The 16,047-nt window shown below is 35.6% G+C and overlaps 1 protein-coding gene across 1 annotated transcript in view; it reads left to right on the top strand.

Moving 5' to 3' along the window:
- Positions 1-14,097: 14,097 nt before the first annotated feature.
- The window catches only part of LOC110107495 (beta-galactosidase 16-like), a 20,895-nt gene continuing 18,945 nt past the window's right edge, over positions 14,098-16,047 (top strand). Inside the window, exon 1 of the mRNA XM_020837772.2 lies at positions 14,098-14,461. Coding sequence (XP_020693431.1) covers positions 14,306-14,461 — 156 coding nt within the window. The 5' untranslated portion in view covers positions 14,098-14,305. The remainder of the gene's footprint in view (positions 14,462-16,047) is intronic.

The raw sequence follows: 16,047 nt of genomic DNA, 5'->3' as shown, positions 1-16,047 counted from the left end.
CGGTAACACCGGCGGTCCATGAACCGCCGGTTGGAACCGCCGGTAATAGCCATTTTTCCTGTAAGCTTTCACCAGTGGTCCACTATGATCCTTAAACTATCATCACGCAAGTATGATCCCTTCAACCTCATCCGTTTGTGGAATATGGTTCTTGTACCACCATCGCCCGATAATTGTCCTTGAATTATTGTCATCTAACTTTGGTCTGCATACCACTGTTGCTTGATTATGATTTTCCAACTACCATCACCTAGCTATAATCCTTGAACCATAATCATCAGTATGGTCCTCAGACCATTGTCACATGGCTACAATTTTTCTATCCTCCTACAACTAATCACAGTTCTCCAACTTCTATCGCATTCCAATTACGATCATCAGATCATAATCGCCCAATTATGTTCCTTCAAACATCATCACCACATCAATGTCACATGACTACTTTTCCTCTTACCACATCAATGTCACATAACCTAATCAATATTACATGCCTACTAAAATTCCCATAAATCATCGCTATTAATGCAAACACGTCCCATCACTTATAAGATCAATGAATGCCATCGATATTAATTTTAATACCCAAATTTAACACTTAGATTTATGTTGAATTCATTCTAAAGTTAGTATCAAACCTAGGATAGAGTTGTTTATCATAGCAAACAAATCTAACACTAAATGGCTTATAATAAATATCACAAACAACAATTTTGATCTACCCTAAAAAAAAATTTAGATCTACCAAAATTATTACAACATTTACTATCTAAATCATCCAAAATAACTCTAACACTTGCTTATGTCTAGTGAGAAAAAGGAATCAAAGAAAAAACATAAAATATACCTTAAAATACAAATGTAGGGTTAAAAACTTGAAGTCGGCCGGCGGTTTGGGGTCGGACTGGGTCAGCGAGGTCGGACGTCGGAGTGCCGGTCGGATCTGGGTCGGCGGTCGGAGAAGTCTCGTCGGCGGCGGTCGGAGAACGTTCGTCACGTTCATCGGTCGCGATCGGACGAGCAGAGGCGAGCGGAGGCGAGGGAAACGAGAGAGAAAGAACGAGAAAGAATGAAATGTGAGTTGCGGGCCTGGTCGTTTTAGGGCACTAACCGGCGATTTTCCGGCGGTCCAAACCGCCGGTAAAAAATCACTTATCAACGGTGGTTTAGACCGCCGCTAAACCGCCGGTGAATATTTGAAGCCGGCGGTTTGCCGACGGTTTTTTGACCGCCGTTAATACCGGCGGTTTTATGTATAAAAAACACCGTCAAACCGTCGTTAACAGACGGCGATTTAATCGCCGGCTAAACCGCCGGTAACACCGGCGGTCCATTAACCACCGGTTGGAACCACCGATAATAGCTATTTTTCCTGTAGTGAAGGGTGACATTCACCAGTGTTTGGTGGAGCATGATGTTACATCATGGGCACTTTCCTATGATAGTGGATTTCATTGTGGAGTTATGACAACTAAAGCATTAGAGTCATTTAATGGAGTTCTTAAAAGAGCTAAGGGTTTGCATATTCAAGCATTGGTTACAGCAATATACTATAATGTTGTGCCATTGCACTTGATAAGAATAGAGATGCTAGAGGGTTTTGAAATTGATGCAACCAAACCCTTTGCACCAAGAGTATAAGAAACACTACGAAAGATCGAGCAAGAAGCACGTAGGTTACCACAACCCATTCGAATTAATATACGTGAGTTTCAAGTGGTTGACATGTCATCTCGGTCTTTCAGGGTTGATTTAGTTGACAATAAAAATTTCATTTGTAGTTGTGGGAAGAGTATTATATATCATATCCCATGCCCACATGTAGTTAGTTGCATATCAGTGCTAAGGCAAAGTCACTATAATTTTGTCTTATAATATTATAACTTAGACAATTACAAGATGATTTATGCTGGTCAATTTCATAATATTCTAAACCGAACAACTTGGGCACAGCATGATCAAGCAAGTGGCATACATCCACTCCTACCCCCCAAATTTTAGAAGACGTTGTAGGAGACTAAGAATAAATCATTTTAGGAACACAATGGACGAGGGAATTGATACAAGTAATAGAAAATGTGGTGCATGTGGCATAGTAGGACATAACAAAGCAACTTGTCCTACTATGTGAGCTTTAAATTTTTTATTTTTCATATCAAAAATTCTTTTCATAAGTTATTTATTTTTCATATCAACAATGCTTTTCATAAATGTGATTTATTTTTCATGCTATGTTTTATAAATGTCATTGAAAATTTATATCATTTATACATGTCTAACATTTCTTTTCTTACCAGGTTTCATAGCGGTCACATAAGATAGGGGACGCGGGCGCCGCAGGAACCCTTATAGTGTGGAGGCATCCACACAGTCATATGTATATACCATCCAACCTAGTATTTCTTCACTTGCAGACAGCCACCGAGCAGCTCATCCTGAGCAGGTAAATTTATATAAATTAGTTATTTCTTTATTATTCAAATAAATAATCTCAAATCTGTCAACAATACTATTCTTTGTAGGGTATTATATTGGAGGCTGCTTCACACTTATTGATGGTCCATGAGTGGCCCATCAACGGCCCTAGGTTCATGGAGGCTATGGTTTTTATGGGTTTGGATAGTGTTAGTCAGATGAGGTACAGGAGGATGGATCATCACTTACTTACAGCTCTGGTTGAGAGGAGGTCCCCACCGACAAATACTTTTCATTTCCCTATTGGTGAAATGAGTATTAAGTTGCAGGATGTCTCGATGATATTGGGAATACAGATTAATGGACCTTCTTTTGTTGGACACCCAATTGTTGGTTAAGGCAGACGATGGTTGAGTTGGCTAGATTGTTGTAATGATTTTGTTTGGCCACCATTCGGACCCTGATATTTTGTATCATGACCCATTCAATCCACGTATTATAGCAAAGTTTAGGATGGTCCAGGCGCATGCGTAGACATGTGTTCCACATAAATGGTTGAGGTGGATTTTTTTGAGGGACTCCTATACTAATCTTTCTGAGATGGATTTTTGGAGGCATATATGAGCTTATATTTTATTTCTTCTTGGATGTCACCTGCTCCTAGATACTTTAGGCTCTTAAATTCATTTAAAGTATTTGCCATTGATGGAGAATATAACGATATTCAAGACATACTCACTTGGAGGTGCAGTTCTGGCTCATTTGTATAGGGAACTGTCAGAAGCAACTAAACCAAAATGAGTAAACATAGCACGGTGCATTCACTTATTGCATATATGGGCTTGGGAGCATCTATATGTTGGAAGACCTCAGGTTCATGTCCCATTTCCTATTCAGTTCGACGGTCTGAACATTGGAATAAGGTAATTTGTTATATTTATGTTATGTTATTTTAATGCTTTTGGTAAAATATTAATACATGTCAAATAGATGGAATGAGGAATGACTTCGGGAGGTACCTGTAGGGAATATTATGACATACAGGGATGAGCTTGATAGCTTACTAGAGAGTTTGGTATGTAAATAAAAATTATATTGGTACATTTTACTCATATTAGTTCGACATTATGAAGATTAAATTGTTATATAATGGTACAGGTAATATGTGAACCATACACTGTAGAGATTCATGCATAGGTTCCAGTGACATGCACTTCAGGTCAGGACACTTGGCTTTCTAGAGTTCCTTTGATCACTTAGAAAAGGGTTGAGTGGCATCACCCTGATCGAGTACTACGATAATTTGGATATTGCCCAACCACAGATATCATGCCAATGGATTCTAGTTTTGTCATAGTTGATGGGCGTGGTAAGGCAGATACAGATTAGGCATTATATCATCAGGACAGTATTGCACTGTGGGAGAGCAGGAGAGCATACATCGTTATAGGACAGATTCCTGGGTTGGATTATGATTATAAAGTGAAGTAGTACTTAGCATGGTTTCATTCTTGGGCTACACTATACATGCTAAAAGCCCCAGTAGATCCTCCTAGTACATACTATCCAAGATCACCATTTGAACGTCATATGGTAAGTTTAAGTTATGTAAAAAGAATTACATATAATTATATGATAAACTTCAGCTAAATTAATTATCTTTGCAGCGAGATTTCTTTGTGAGCATGAAGAGGAGATTGTAACCATACTTCAGAGGTACTGAGGCGACACCTTTGCAGGTGGACGTGAATATTGTTGGAGATATGTGCCAAATATTGTGACAGCATATATACATCGACGATGCTCATTATTTTGACAAGATAGATGCTCAGCATACAGTGTTTAGTCCACCTGTTTCGACTGGAGATCCATATGATGCTGGCCCATCCGCCTATCCCGATCTTGGTCCCTCTTAGAGCCACTTCACAGTAGAGTTTGACATCGCCTCCATACCTCGGTTCGTACCTTCTTCCTTGGGAGATCCCCCAGTTACTCAGCAAGATGTTAGTGGTCAGGAGCAGTGCCATCTACATACTAGGCCACTACGAGCACCTCACCATTTTACTTCAGGCACTGATGCAATTCCATGTCGACATAAAAGGAGGCATTAATTTTTTGTATCATATATCTTTTAGTTGCTTTAGTTCGATCTTGTTGTTTATGTAACTTATTATGCTACTATGAAACTACTGTTTCTTATCATAAATTTTATTATGCTCTTGCATTTAGTTCTAGTTGAAATTTGATCTAAAAAGCATAATATTGGATCATCCAATAACTTAAGAGATACTTGGAATTAATGTAATTATATAATAATCAAATCTATAAATCATAAACTATAAGCTATGGGAAACAAATATTAAAGGAGTAAATTAATTTTAAGTTATGAAAATCCGCTATAAACATAATTTATCTACCAAAGCAATTAATAAGAAAATTATACAAAGAGAATAAAGAAAGTTCATATGATTTTTTAAGATTTTTTTATGTTTATATATATAAATACAACTCAGAAAAAATCTACATCAACTAGTATCCATGGAAATAAATTTTATTTTTTTTAAAACTCACAAGGGTAAGTCTCCCGTTTAACAGGCAACTTACTGGCATTACATTTTCCCGTTATCCCTTCACATAACGGTCAGCTGAGTCAGTTAGGTAAGTTGCATTTTTAACGGGCGACTTTGGCGAGTTTAAAATTTTTTTTCATTAGTTAATCGCTTAATTATAATATAAATGATACTTAGTTTAAAAAATTGCCCGATAAAAATGAAAGAAAAGGCAGGGAGGCGGTGAGGCTTTCGTCAAAGATTTCAAAAATCCCAATTTTGAAAAAGTTTTTTCCATTTTTTTTTTTCTATTTGGCCATTTGTTCTCTATCATCATATCATAGTCTACTTATTATTTCCTTCTATGGACTTCTGTAACCATTTTAATTATATCAATACGTAGGCTCCTACTGTGGGTTTTACTTAAAAAAAAAATAGTCTACTTATTATCATAATTATTATATATATAATTTTATTAAATACGTTGTGTAAAATTTTAAATAAAAGTAGAATTTTAACAAAATACGTATATGGAGAAAATATATATATATATATATATATATATAAGTGCCATAGGTTTGATGGTGGTGGTCAGGTGATTGATCGTCGGAGGTCTGATGACAAAGGTTTGATAGATGCAGTATAGCGAGAGAGGTCTGACAGCTTCCGTCAGGCAGCGAAGGTCCTATGGCGACGATCAAATGATCAAGGTCAGACAATGGTGATTTTTTGGCAAAACGTTCTTTGGATTTGTCTCATCGATCAAACCACATAATTCAACTATAAGCTTGCCAAATTTGGAGACCATTTGGTCATTCAAGTAATGTCTTGAAGTTTCTAATTACGCTTTAGGCATTTGATATTGAATCATTTGGACTCATATTGGACCACTTTTTTTATCGTTGGGTTCCTCTTGTCGAGACATTTAATTTGTCAATAAATTAAATCATTAAAAAAAATATTATTTTATTCAAAATTTAAAAAATTAAGTAGCAAATTAAATTAAACTATAAATTAGTACACAATAGTTTTCTTCTTGTTAAACTTATTTCTTAATTAAATTTATTTTCTATTCATTTATTTTTAATAAAATTATTTAACTTAATTATTTAATTAAATTTTTAATACACATAATATGTTTCATAAATAAGCAAAAAAGAAAAAATAGTTTTTTGTTAATATATCAAATATGAATAATTTTATCTTGTAATTAAATTTTATTTTTACAACCTTATAATAAAATCTTTCTTATGATATTAGATTTTTAGAATGTTTAATAAAAATTTTAATTTTTAGAAAATATATTAATTAGCTATAATTAAAAAATAAAGCACGATAGCAAAAACTAAGGTTTCATTTGGGACAACTTTCTTACCACTTAAAAAAAACAATTTTTTTTAAATTAGTACAGTTTTTTTGGAACAAGGTCTAAAAAAGTTTCTTTTTTTTTGCACTATAAAATTGTTTTAGAAAGTAATAAGAAAACTATCCCGGCAATTTCGAGGTGATTTCTAGGGCTTCTCCCGGCATTCCTCCTCGGCTCTCCTGCAGGCTTTTCTGGTGATCTCTTCCCTATTTCTTTATCTTTTGCCTCTTCTTGGTTGTGATTTTTGGACTGGTGATCTTTCTCCTGTGTTTTTTGTTTCCCTTTCGTTTGGGTTGCGGTTTTGTTGTCTTCGAGGGTTCTTTCACTTTTGGTTCTAGTTCATCGCATTTTTTGGGGGGATGACGACCCCGTCGTCATCTAACCCTCCAGTAGCTGCCCCGTCTTGGGGTTCTAGGTCTTTTAAAAATGCTTTGGCTGGATCGGCTACTTTTGTTCCTTCTGTTAAGTTTACTAAAGCTTCTTTTAAATGATGTCCTGCTTTACTACTAGATGATTCGGCTGTTACTCAATTGGCTGCTCCGTTTGCTCTTACTCTGGTCGGTAAGTTCGTGTTAAAGAGGTCGAATATTGATGTTATCCAAAAAAAAATTTATAATCTTAAGCTTTCTGGTTCCTTTCATGTTGGCTTACTTGATTCTAGGCATGTGGCTATTCAACTGAATAATGATCTGGATTATAGTCGTATTTTCTCTAGGTGCTCTTACTACATTCAATCTTGCCAAATGCGGTTATTTAAATAGACTCCTGATTTTGATGTTAGGCATGAATCCCCTATTGCTCCTGTTAGGGTGTCTTTCCCTAACCTTAGGTTGCATTTCTTTAATTCTCAAATTCTTTTTGGATTGGCTTCCATCCTTGGCCGGCCTCTTCAGACTGACCAGGCTACGGCCTCGATTTCTCGTCCATCGGTGGCTAGGGTATTGGTGGAGTTAGATATATCCAAAAAGTATCCTAATGAAATTTGTCTTGGATCTGAATTGAACGGGTATTTTCAAAAGCCGAATTTGAAAACTTTCCTATATTCTGCACTCATTGTAAGATGCACTGTCATAGTTCTACTGTTTGTTTTAAATTGCATCCTCATCTCAGGAAAGATAAAGATATTGTTAGGTCTTCTTATTTGCAAGAAGGAAAGTTGATTGTGGTGGAGAAGTGGTTACTAACGGAAATTTGGTGGAAGGTAATGAAACTATAAATGTTCCTCCTAAGTCTAGTGCTTTTGAGGGTCCTGCTGGTACTATTTCTAATCCTAATTTAGTGCATACCAGTGAGGTGGGAGAAGGTACAGAAAACTTTAATTCTTTACTTATTGCCTCTTTTACTTCCCCCTCTTTAGTTGTTTCTTTAAATAATGGGATGAATCAGTCTGCGGGTGATGGAAAGCATAATTCTATTGATACTTGTTCTAACATTTTGGTTGAGGAAATTCAGGATGGTTGTGATCATGGGGCCGAGGTGGTGGTGCCTTCTCAGGAGCTGGTTCCTTTTGTTTTAAATAATAATGAGGTGAATTTGGCTGATTCTATTATTACGGGTAATGAAAATCTTCTCTTGCTCTGTGAAGAGGAGGTGGCGCCTTCTAATGGTAGTCTTCCCTTGGTTGTGGTTAATAAATGGAGAGAGGTTATTAAAGGTAATGAATTTCCCTTATCTTCTGTTGAAGATGGGGTCTTCTTTGTGTATGATGATTTTGCTCGTTCTCTTCCTAGGGGGCCTTCAGGAAATAGTAATGATGAAACTATTTTGTTATATGATTTATATAACTGTGATGCTTACACGGATTCTGAAATTGATATTATGGCTAAATGTTATGCTAGGGAAGATAATGATTTTAGTTTTCCAAGAGTAGGGGTAAACATGGTAAGAAACCTAGAAATGTTGTTTTACAGTCTCCGAGGAGTACTTGGTCGCATACTTCTCACTAATTTGTTTTTATGTTTAACGCCATTATTTGGAACGTGAGGGGGATCGGTTGCCCCTCGTCTAAGCTTAGAGTTAAAAATTTATGTCGTATTCATAATATTGCTATTCTTGTGTTACTTAAACCTCTTCTTTCTGCTGATAAATTATCTTCTACTACTAAAAGTTTGAGTTTTAACAATGCTAAGTCTAATGTTACTAGTAAAATTTGGATTTTTTGGAAAGATTTTGTTAGAGTGGATATTATCGGAGATTTTACTCAAGTCTTACACTGTAATATTGAAAATTCTAATGTTCAATGCTATGCTTCTTTCGTGTATGCCGCATCCTCTAGGTATATTCAGAGGTCTCTTTGGGAGCAAATTTTGGGTTTTCATAATGTGTGTAATCTTCCTTGGTTGGTTGAGGGTGATTTTAACACTATTACTAGGCCGGATGAACGGATGGGGGGGTCGTTTCTTATTTACCATTCCATGGAAGACTTTAAAGACATGATTTTGTCTTGTAACCTTAATGATATTTGTTTTTCGGGTAATAAGTTCACTTGTCATCGTGGGCATTTGTGGCAAAGGTTGGACAGAGTTCTTTTTAATAATTATTGGCTTAATGTTTTTAATTCGGCTAAGGATGAGAACCTAAGTCGTACTTTATCTGATCATTCTCCCTTACTTATTAACATTAAGAATAATCCTACTGGTTTTCTGTCTCAGTTTAGATTTCAAAATATGTGGTTGCTTCATGAATCTTTCATGGATCTTGTGCAGAATAATTGGGATGCCCCTTTATTTCCTGATAATTCGATTTCTGGCATGAACAGACTTTGGCTTAAATTGAAAAGGCTTAAGATGGTCTTGAATTGGTGGAACCATAATGTTTTCAAAAACTTTTTTTCTAACATTTTGCTTGCTGAAAACAATATTAACTCCCTGGAAGAGTTGTGTCAAATGGATTCTTCTGAGGCCAATTTGGGGTTTCTCAATGAGGCCAAAGTGAATCTGGCTAAGCTTCAAATTCAGGAAGAAACGTTTTGGAAACAAAAAGCTGCTGTCAAACACTTAGTGGAGGGTAATAAGAATACTAAATATTTTCATGGGTTGGTGAATAGGAAACGTTCTATTAATAGTATTCATAAAATTTCTCATGATGATGGTTCTGTGTCTGATAACTGAGAAGAGATTGCTAGTATGGCTGTTAACTATTTTCAAAAGCATTTGAATAAGTCTTTTAACCCTGTGTCTATTGATAATTCTACCTTTATCCCTAATATCATTTCTCATGAGGATAATTGTTCTCTATCTACTCCCCCGAGTCTTGAGGAGATTAAGACTGCCCTTTTTGAGATGAATGTTGATTATGTAGCAGGGCCGGATGCGTATACTGTTAAGTTCTTCCAAAACACATGGCATATTATTTTTAATGATGGTTTCACTATTGTTTCTGATTTTTTTAATGGTACCCCGATTCCCAAATTTTTTACTTCCACTTCTATTGTTTTAATTCCTAAGAATACTGATGTTAATTCTTGGAATGATTTTAGACCTATTATTTTGTGTACTATTTTTTATAAGCTTATTTCTAAAATTTTGATGAGTACATTAACTATTTTGTTGCCTAAGATTATTTCTCCTTATCAAATGAGTTTTGTTAAAGGTCGTGCTATTATTCATAATATTCTTTTAGCTCAGGAGCTTTGTCAGGACTTGGATGCCAAGGTTAGAGGTGGTAACATGATTATGAAGTTGGATATTGCTAAGGCTTATGACAATATCAATTGGAGTTTTATTTATAACATGCTTGGTCTTTTTGGCCTTGATAGCAAGTTCATTAAACTTATTAAGTCTTGTATTGAAAGTCCTTTCTTTTCTATCATTATCAATGGTAAGAGTCATGGGTACTTTCAGGCTTCCCATGGGCTAAGGAAAGGGGACCCCTTGTCGCCTGCAATTTTTATTATTGCTGCGGATTTCCTATCTAGGGGTTTGACCAATTTGTTTTCTAACTATCCTAGTCTCTACTTTAAAACTTTGGGTGGTGTTCACATTTCGCATTTATGTTTTGCGGACGATTTTATTATCTTTTCCAATGCTGCTAAGAATAAAATTACTAAAAATTTTAGGCTTTTTGGCCTTTTTGAATCAGTGAGTGGTTTGTCCTTCAATAAACAAAAATATTGTTTTATCGTTTCTAAAAATGTGTTACCTAACCGCATTTTGAACATTAGGAACTACATTGGGTTTTCTCAAGCTGTTCTTCCTATTAGTTATTTGAGGATCTCGCTCTTTAAGGGTAGGAAAAGATCGTTTCTGTTTGATGGTTTGATTTCCAAAATTCAGCATTGCTTGTTTTCTTAGAATTCAAATTTCCTTAGTTTTGGTGGTCGTCTCACCCATATTAAGAGTGTGCTTTGTTCTCTTCCTATTTATAGTTTTCAAACGATTTTTCCTACTAAAGAGGGTTTTATTGGAATCGATAGGATGTTAAATAAATTCTTTTGGCAAGGTTCGGGTAATAATGCTAAGATTCATTGGAGGAATTGGGGTGATTGTTGTGGTACTAAACAGGAAGGTGGGTTAGGTTGTAAAGATATGTTTGATACGGCCTGTGCTTTTTCTTTTAAGCTTTGGTTTAATTTCAGGGCTAATGATTCTCTTTGGGCTACTTTTATGAGGTCTAAATATTGTGTGGTAGACACCCATCTCTATATTACTTTACTAGGGGCAATTCTAAAGTCTGGCATCGTATGTGCTCTATTAAATGGAAGGTGGAGGCTTCTATTAGGTGGGGTCTTAGTAATGGTAAGATTTTCTGTTTCTTAATTAAAGGTTAATTTTTTCTTCAATGCTAATGGTTGGGATGTTGTGATGTTGGCTACTATTTTAACTTATAGTATTATTCAACTTATTTTAAAAGTTCCAATGAATAGCAATGTTAAGGATGTGATACTTTTTGAGGGTTCTATAGATGGTTCTTTCAGTATTATGCAGGTTTGACATACTTTTAGACTCAAAAAGGTGGCTTCTAAGTTGTTTTCTTTGATTTGGCACAATTCTATCCCTTTTACTATTTCTGTTTTTTTGTGGAGGATTCTTCACAACTACATTCCTACTGATGATAATTTGAGGAAGAGGGGTTTTATCATAACTTCCAAATTTCAATGATGTTTTCATGTTGATAATATGCATCATGTTTTTATTTCCAGCCCTATTGCGATCAAAGTTTGGACATTTTTTGAAGATTTATTTCATCTTAACTTTTTTGTTAGTTCGAATGTTATCTCTAATTTGTTGGACCTTTGGTTTGTTAGATCTAAGGGTCATATTATGAATGTGATTTCTTCCCTCATTTGTTGGTATATTTGGTTGGGTAGAAATGATTCTCGGTTTAATGGTTGCCCTATGAACCATCAGAGCATTATTTTATAAATTAAAGATAAGGTTTTGTCTCTGTATTCCTCCAATTTGATTGTGTTAAATAACTTTAGGAATTATTATTTTACACTTTCTTTATTTGGGATTAATGAGAAGGAGGTTACGGGTAATGTTAGAATATCTTCTTGTATGTGGTGCAAGCCTCTTCCTAATTGCTTTAAAGTTAATGTGGCTTGGGCCAAAGTTAATGGTAATTTTGGTTATGGTGGGATCAGGAATCATTTTGGTAGTTGTATTTTTTCTTTTACTAGGCCGGCTAATGCCATGGATAGTTACATTGCTATGTTTAAGGGGATTTTGCATGGGTTAAATATCTGTGGTAATTTAAACTTGAAGTCATTATTTTGGAGGTGGATTCTTTATATGACAGCCTCTTATGTCTTTATAAGGATGTTAATACTTGTATTCCTTCGCAGTTTTACATCCGGCGCATCATTAACGAGAAGTTGAGATCCTTTGTGAGTTCTTCTTCTCTTATTGAGGTGGAGGGTAATGTTGTTGCAAATAATGTGGAAATTTTGGGCACTTTGCTTAAGTATTCTAATGATTTTACCTTTGCCCAGTTGCCCGTCCACATTATGGGCCTCATCAATTTAGATCAAAGTGGTTATCCTTTTGTGTGTCTTTAAGTTTGGGGGGGGGTTGGCGCTGTTCTTGGTTTCATTTTGCCTGTTTGGGTTTTCTGCTTTCTATGGGGGGCTTTCTTCCTGGCAATCTGTTTTTGAGGCGGTGGACGTTAATTCTAGGGGTTTTTGGCATTATTCTGCTATTGGGTTTTGCTGTTTCGGTCTGGGGATGCTTATTTGGCTTTTGTTCTGTTCTCCTATTTTCTTTTGTTATTTGGTGGTCTCTCAGATCTGTTATTTCACTGGTGGGTTATTTTTTAATTCTTTGGAGGTTTATTGCTTTGAGGTGGTCTGGATTTGCATTGGGCTTTCTGGCTCTGGTGGGGAAACCTGGTGGAGTAGTGATTGTGGTTGGTCATGTGCTGTCTATTTCTGGTATCTGGACGGTTTGTTGCCGGGTTGTTTTGTTCTTAGTATGTTTTGGGCTTTTAAGGTTATTATCTATTATCCTGATTTTGTTCTATCTTTCCTTTCTGATACTTCTTTTTGGAGTTCTGTTAAGGTTCTTATTCTTCATGCTCATATCAATTTTTGGTGTATCCGTGACTTTACGGGGCACTTAGTGTATTTTATCAAGTATATTTCTCTCACCACTTTTTGGAGAATTCCTTGCAGGCTTCTTAATGAGATTCTTTTGATGAGCTTCATGGACCGCAAGGTATTGTTAGTTTGTTTTTCGTTTCTCTATTTCCGTCATTTTCAGTTATTTTGCAGGAAGAATGTGCTGAAGGGGATTTTACTGCTCTTCCTTTTTTGGCTGCTGTCGCCTCACAGCCCGAGCTATTTCTTAGGTTATTTTTGTAATCTTAGTTTAAGGATCCACCGACTCTTAGGTGTTTTATTTTCTTTTTGGATTGTAGCTCTTTCGAGCATTAGCGAGCTGGAGGAGCCCAAACGAAGCATAATGTAAGTGAGAAAAGGTGAGTTCAATTTACATTTTTTTAAACGCAATTTTGATTTACATTTTCTAAGAAAATATAAATTCAATATGCAATATTGCTCCTATTAAAATTACATTTATAGGTGGCTCCTTTTCCTTATTTTCCCTAAAATTCTAGCCCTATTTAAAAGTTCGCCTATTTATTAGCATATGCTCATTTTTTAACTCATTTTGAATTGGATAGCTCCATCGATCTAGGTTTCGTTTGGTATGATCTTTTTATTGATTCTTAAAAAAAAGATTTAGTGCAAATGAAAAGCAATAAAAAAGTCATCCCAAACTCCTTGTCGTTAAAATCATTAAGGTAAGAAAAATTAGAACAGTTTGCTGCCACTCGACTGCTCAGTTCAATCCTTCGCCCTTACAATGCTTCAGTTTATGAATTTTCTACACCGAGTTAGGTCCTTCACACAGCTGTTCATGCATAGCGTATTACTATGGATTGTTTTTAAATTAACTATAAATTAATTTAGAAATCAAATCTCTAACTTAACTCTAAATCAAGTTTATCAAAATTCAAAATAAAGTAAGAACTCTGACCGACTTCAAAATTATCATAACAATTCAATATTTTTATCTTATCAGAGCAACTCCTGCGGCACAACGTACCACCAGCTTGCCCATTATCTCCTCGTTTCCAAGTATAACTAACTACACCATTCTGCCATTACGCACGACTTCCAAAGCATAATTGACGGCCGATCCAAAGCCTCGCACCAAACTCCCATGTGGCCCCACTCTCACATGATCCTCCCACAGGGGCTTCCAAAGTTAGTTTTTTTTCCCGCACCTTGTTCGTCTCTCTCTCTTTCTCTCTCTCTCTCTCCAAAATTATTAGGCTTTTGATATTTTTCCTTATCCCTCTATCAGATACCATAAATCCTTGAGGCAATAGGTGGATTATAATTGGCGATTTTTCATTTCTGTTATCTTTGGATTAAACTTCAAGAAGAAGCCAAAAAAGACCATTAAGACAAGTAAGGTAGAGGAAGAGAGAGAATTGGGAGCAGTAAGGTAGAGGAAGAGTGAACGGAAGAACCGAGATGAAGCTGGAAGCAATCGTTGTGACGACATTGTTGATGATGGCAATAATGGCAGAAGGTGGAGACGTATCATATGATGGCAGGGCACTTTTGATTGATGGAACAAGGAGAATTCTTTTTTCTGGATCAATTCATTATCCTCGAAGCACTCCTGATGTAAGTCTATTCATCTCTCTCTCTCTCTTTTTCAATTTTTAGTGAATTTATGATAGTAAATTAAAATCATAGATATAAAATCTTGAGCAACAGTTGACATATTGACAACTTAAACTTTGAACAAATAAATTATGATGTGCTTCATCTCACTTTCTTGCTCTTTCTCTCTCTATTTCTGTCGAAAATTGTGATTCTAATTGATTAGTAATGGACGATTTGTTTTGGCTTTTTCTCTTTCTGTGGATGATTTTTTTGCTCGTGCAGTTTTTTAATCTCTTTTATGTTTTTTCTACTCGGGCTTATATCTTCTGATGTGTCGTATATTTATTTGGGCAGTTAACTTTTCTATTTGGCTCTTATGAGCTTGCTCCTTCAACTTTTGTGGGGCTTTTAGTATTATATGATACACTTGTAATCTTCTTTGATTAACATACGTGCTTCGCACAAATTTTTCCCCAAAAAAAAAAAAAAAAAACGAAATTGGTAATGTTTGAAGAGTTTTTATATTATTTTTTTCCTCTAAAAAAATAAGAAATATATTTTGCTTCTATATATATCCGAATTAAATAAATAAAAAATAATGTTGCTTCTCTGATAAAATTATATAAAATTGTTTAATTTAAGTGAATTACTTAAATTGGGAATAGCACTGCAAATGAACAGAGCATTCGATAAGCTACTCGTGGCTCGGCTCGATAAGAGCTTGTTTATATTCATTTGATAAGGTAAATGAACAAGCTTGAATAACTTTGACAATACTTGATAACTAAACAAACTTGAACAACCTAACGTTAGGCTCGTTTATGTTCAGGAACAAGATCATTCAGAGTTCATGAATATGATCATTAAGAATATAATTTTTTTTTTTCCCTCTCATGGGGCCTACGCGTTTATAAAATAAAAAGGTTACAAAAGTCCTTAGAAGGATCAAAAGAGATTACAAAAGTCCAGCTCTCTAATGCTCAAAAGAGCAACAGTCAAAAAGGAGAAAATAAACCCTAAGAGCCGGTGGATTCTTTTCCTACTATTACAAAAATAATAATCAAGATAGTAAGGGCTGTGAGTCAACAGCACCCAAAAAAGAAAGCGAGCAAGGTCATCAGTCAGCTCCAGCTTCCTGCAAAAAGACATAAAACCATCCAAAAAACCAAAAGAGATTACCTTACAGCTTTTGACGCGAAGATCCTAGTTAATGATATTGATCCTGCAAAGAAATCTCCAAAAAATTTTGTCATACATGAAAAGGGAAATCCTTAAGCCATTCATCGCAAAATCACAATCCCAGCAAAGCTGATTATCCATAGCAGTATAGATTTCAGTTGAACTAAAAAGATAAAAATACCTTCTCTTATCAAAACAATAAACCTGTAATAAAAGGGTATAACTCCACTTATCAAAATAATAAACCTGCTTATACCTCCTAACAAAATTCATCATCAAATACCTGGCAAGGCCAACAAAACCGAGGGAAAAATAAACAACCCATAAACCATAAACCCAAAAGCAGAACCTCACAGCCGAATAGAGCCCAGGCAAACCAGCCCCACCCAGCACTCTCAAACCCACCGCCAACCATCCGCTGAGAG

Source organism: Dendrobium catenatum, unplaced genomic scaffold (genome assembly GCF_001605985.2).
Source record: "Dendrobium catenatum unplaced genomic scaffold, ASM160598v2 fragScaff_scaffold_1694, whole genome shotgun sequence".
Lineage (NCBI taxonomy): Eukaryota > Viridiplantae > Streptophyta > Magnoliopsida > Asparagales > Orchidaceae > Dendrobium > Dendrobium catenatum.
This window is presented reverse-complemented; position numbering and strand designations above follow the sequence as displayed.